At 41.3% G+C, this 5,164-nt stretch overlaps 1 protein-coding gene across 1 annotated transcript in view; it reads left to right on the top strand.

Moving 5' to 3' along the window:
- The first annotated feature begins 440 nt into the window (after positions 1–440).
- The window catches only part of LOC141465230 (cytosolic phospholipase A2 epsilon-like), a 32,066-nt gene continuing 27,342 nt past the window's right edge, over positions 441–5,164 (top strand). The window contains exons 1-2 of the mRNA XM_074148523.1: positions 441–467; positions 2,040–2,112. Of these exons, the coding sequence (XP_074004624.1) occupies positions 441–467; positions 2,040–2,112 (100 nt within the window). The remainder of the gene's footprint in view (positions 468–2,039; positions 2,113–5,164) is intronic.

Below are 5,164 nucleotides of genomic sequence, written 5' to 3'. Positions count from 1 at the left end.
GCTGCAGTACAACAGCCCTCCAGTGTGCAAAAGCATTGTGGCCTCCTCAAGAGGTGATGGGGGTGCTTAAAAGTATAAAACATTTCCTTGGTGCCCATAGCTGTGAAGGCAAGATCCCTTCCAGGTCTTGATGTCCCTCGAACTACAGCTGCAAAGACCATCCTTGTGCAGTGCCGGAGCCTGGGTCCCTGCGCCTTGGTGCAGGTGCACAGCAGGCACTCGCCTCCGGGGCAGTGAGGAGGAGGAGGAAGGGGGAGGAGGAAGAGGAGTTGGGGATTGCTCAAGTGATGGTGTGGGGCGAGGCGGCGCTGAGTCAGGCACTAACACACCTGCCTGCCTGCTCCCGGCAGCTTAAAGCAGGAGAAACTTCCCGGCTGAGACTTCTCCATACCCATCCGCTGCCACCTTTCGCACCTGGCTCGGAGGCAGGAAGGACCACGATGGGGCTGTTCTACAGTAAGAGCCAGGTAAGAAAAGGAAAGAGGAGGCTCTGTGATGAGCTGCGCAGGCGGCCTCTTGGTGGCAGAGGGGACTTGCTGTGGGACATGGTGTTCCACCTCCTGTATCTTTAGTTCTCAGATTTCTTCTTCAGCACCAAGGCTGTGAGCAAAGTGGGGCTTCTGCCTGGGTTTTGTGCCTATTTTGTGTTTTGGCCTTCAGAAAGGCAGCAATTTAACTATTTTGAAAATCCCCAATTAAAAAAGAGATCTTTTTGTACATTGCTGTTGTCCTTCATCTCCATCCAATCGGGCTAGACAAAACAGGCCACCGAGGGGAAAAAAGGAGGTATCAGTGATGTCTATGAGTGCCTGGGGAAAACCCAGAAACTAATATTATGTGAGGTGTTAAATATAGCTCTCTTAAACATTGTGGGAGTTTTTAGGCATAAGGGAATGAATAGTGACACACTGTTATATATTGATCTATGTATTCATTGCAGTGATTTCCCTGCTCTATAGGTAGTGTGCATGAACGGTCTCTTGTATGTGTTGCATCACTACATAGTTTTGCTCTTTCTTTTTTACTCCTCTTGGTGGTTGGTTTTTATTTTTTGTTGTTGTTTGTCATGTTAAGGGTTTTTTTGAGGTTTTTTGGTGGTTGGGTTGTTGGTTTTTTTTTTGACATTTAGAGCATAAAATGTGCGGATTTTCCTCCTATTCCTTTAAAAAAGACAATTATCTGGGGAACAAGATACCTCACCTTCAGCCCCTATACTTTTGATTAAGTACCACGTTTGTCTGATCCTTGCTTAGGACAAGAGAGGATGACAAAATCAAACTAGTTTCTTGGCAGGTTTGTTGAATGTCTTTTGATAACCACTTAGGTTTAGGTGGTTTCCCAATATTTCTATTGATAGTTATCAATTGCTGTGAATTTTGCTTAAAGGGAGATTGGATCAGCTGAATTATTCAGAGAGAAGTAATTACAGAGTTGCTGCTTTCTCTTCCCCCTCCTGATAAGGTTGGGATAGGTCTCTGGAAGACACTTTTCTGGTCCTCATTGTCTGAGAGCCAGCGCTGCTCTACGTCAAACGTAACAATGGAGTTATATACCTATAAACCAAATGATGAGCAGCATCATTACACCATGATATCGTTACTAATTCCTGCCCTGCTAGATTGTCTGCTGTTTGTTGTGAAATATAGTGGATATATATGACATCCTTTGAATTTGCACAGACCAAGGTGTGTGTCAGCTGTATTAATAGCACAGCCAGGCTCACTATCATACGTTTCTCTGTGATTGGGTTGTAAGTGTCAGACACCTCAAGCTGAGGGTTACCACAAGTTTCTTCAGAATGGGAAATGGAGGACGTCAGAGGTTTGGTTTGTGATTAAATGTGTATTTTGGGTCTCTGGCCACACCTGGCTGCAAACCTTCCTGGGAAGGAGAGGAGAATGCACAAGAAGGAACCTCAGTTCAGAAATGTTTTGGATGGTTGGAAGTGAAATAGGTAATTCATTGTTATCATCTCTGACTGTACTTCTGTTCTTTCTCTCTGCATGCTCATCCCATGCATTTTGTATGCTGGTCAACAGACAGAACCTTCTCCGTGCAACTTACTCACTGTAAAAATCATACGGATGAAAAATGCCAGGAAAGCAGACTTGTGTGAGTATCTTTGCTATACCCTTGGAGCATCTACATGCTTGTAAAACTACTTGGAGTATAACCAAGTGTCATAAACACTTCAGAGTATTTACAAAAGGGGAGAGGGAGATGCGTGACTGTGGGATACTGAAGATGAGAGAAGATATTATTTATTTTTATATCTTTGCCAGTGTAACGCTGAAGTCTAGCCAGCAGTAGTAGTTCAGAAGATGTTTGCACAGAATGCATAGAATATTTGACATCTGAATCTGCAAAAAAGGATTTTTCATTCACAGGGAAGGATGCAGTAAGAAGTTTAGACGGGGCACTTCTTTCTCTCATTCCTTCTTACAGCAATGCCCACCACGTACATCCTTGGGCCTATCGCAGAATATTTTATGTGAGCTCAGGACTGCATACTTAACATCTCTCATAGACTGTCGAATTGGATTCAGCCGTTGGAACAGCCATGTTTCAAAACTTAGCTGCGGGTTTACACTGTTAGCTTTTTATAGTCTTAATTATTTTTACAAAATGTCCAGGAATGATAGTTACATAAAAGTTTACTCCACAAACATCTGAACTGCAAAGCACTAGAAAAAAAAGCTGTGAATGACAATCGCCTCCAATCTGAGGACGTGGCTGGTTGTGTTGCATTTATTCATTTATACAAATAAGATGATCTGAATCCAGAAAATTTCTATAGGAGCCAGACCAAGCTAAATTTGTTTAGTTAAAATGATGCAAGACAATATATTTGTTTGGGTCTTCCCAAAGTGATTTGCTTTGAGTTCTGCTACAGTTTCTCTAGGTGTATGAAGAAGAGTTTCTCACTTTGATTTTTATTAAAGATGCTTCGTTGTTGCTGAATGCGTGGGGAAGAAGAGTCTGTATGAACCTTCCCACTAGAGTACTTGTAAAGTGTGGAAAGGAGATTTGAAGCTCAGTTATAGGCTGGAGAGAAATCCCTTGCTACACCTGAAACCTATTTGAAGGTACAAATGTGCACTCTGAACTGAAAGAAAGAGGTGTGGAGAACTGCAGCCCTTGGATATCAGCCCACATAATCATGTTCTGTTAAACCATCTGCACGATAATGAGCTTACCAAACTTCCTCTCCACCTTTTACTCATCTACATCAATGCTTTTTTTTTTTTTCTTGAAACTATTTTTATTCTGAAGGGAGTTTCCTACATTTTGATGCTACTTTTCCCAATACTACAAAGTTTCTAGGGTAAGGGACAGGTACAGAAATGCTCCGTCATTTCTGCTTCCCAGTCCAAGATGTGTCCCACCAGCCCATGAAGCTGCTTGAAGGAGCAGATTGAATGACAGGCGCTTCCGGAGCACGACACAGGGTCTGGAGCAGTAGTAAAGCCACAACATGGGCTTTCCAGGCTGAGGCTGTTCTGCCTAATGCTGTGAAGCATATTCTGGATGTTGCCTTCAAAACAGAATGACAGACATTTACCACCAACATTGCCAAGCCACCATCTGTTTGAAATGGTAACATCAGTCAAAATATTGAGGGGAAAAAAAATTTGCACAAACAAATCAAAAACAATACTTGCATAAAGTGAATGCTTTGCTTGTTGGGGACTTCCATCATGTAGGAAAAGAAAATCATACCAGTCGTGGCACTGCCTTGCTTACGCTTAATTGTTGAATCTGATTTTGATTGACAGATGCTTAATTCCAGTAACATTTGATTTTGCTGAGCATAAAATTTGCCAGTTGCATTTATCAGAAAGATCTGCTTTTAAAACATTTCAGGATGTAGTTTTCTATACAGTCAGACTTGAAGTCATATATCAATGACATGCTTTTTATTATATAAAATAAACCCATATTTCAAATGTTTTAATAAATTAATTTAACCTCTGGTTAAACTCACTGGCAATGTAAAGGCTAATGCAAACTGCGTGTTGGTCACTGTATGTGACTTTCACTGAGAAGCAGCAAAATGGGAGCCTTAAGATAAAAAATGTGCCACTTCTACAAAATTTTTCTGGTTTGTGTGTAAAACTGGGCGAATATTGTTCAGGTATTTCAGTCATCTTTACAGTTCCCTAAAGATTAGCTTGACACAGCCTTAGGAAACCCAGAAGCATGTGGACCTTCACCACCAGCAACGTAGACTTCTTTACAGTATTATTTTCCTAACACTGATTTTTTTTTTTTATCTGATTCTTCATTTTCCCAGCTCTGTTTTTATCACTTTCTTTTTCCTGCAAATTTTTCTAGACAGAATAAGTTGGCAAGTGTCACCTATTTCTCAATCATTTTATAGATTTTCAACATTTTAAATCAGGTCCTTCTGTCTCTCGCCAGTTGTGCCCATCCTTTTGTTTCTGAAGTGAATCCCATTTTATTTTCTGCTCTCAAGATCCCTTCTTGCACTAGGCTTTTGTAGAATTTTTGGATCACTTGGTTTAATACTCAACTAGTGTTTAGAATGTCTCCTAATCTGGTGCCACATGTTAACTTCATTATTGGTCTATTTGCCCCGTTCTCCATGTAATGGAGATAGGAAAATTAATCCATAACAGTAGACTCTGAAAACCTCACTAGCATCTCTCAATGGAACATATAATGCAAGAACTTTAAAGGAAGTTCAACGCATAAGGTTTTTATCTAAGACAATTTAAATTTTCATTCTGCTTTTAAAACCCCGAATCTTTTTAATGCACCCTTGTGATATTCTGTGTAAATTATAACACTAATTTCCACTTGTGTACTGATGCATAGCTGATATCATTGACACTACCTGTGAATTTAGTGCCTTGTTTGTATTCTCCACATTCCCCCTTCCCACTGAGCACACCCACGTCCAAGTCAGGCTCACTGGGGCTCTTGGTATTCCTGGACTTGTGAACACTTGCCAGTTCCCAGATTTGGGTGTGTCCCCCATCTGCATCCTGACTCCCTCATGGGGTGAGACTTGGATGTACACCAATCCAACCCACCCTTGAAAAACAGGGCTTTCTCTACAGAGAATTTCAAATTTCAGTCTCATCCTCTCAGAATCCTTGGGCAACCACCGGAGCTCCAGAATACACAGAAGGGCATGTCC

Source organism: Numenius arquata, chromosome 6 (assembly GCF_964106895.1).
Source record: "Numenius arquata chromosome 6, bNumArq3.hap1.1, whole genome shotgun sequence".
Taxonomy (NCBI): domain Eukaryota; kingdom Metazoa; phylum Chordata; class Aves; order Charadriiformes; family Scolopacidae; genus Numenius; species Numenius arquata.
Note: the sequence above shows the minus strand (reverse complement) of the source record. Positions and strands in the feature narration are given on the sequence as shown.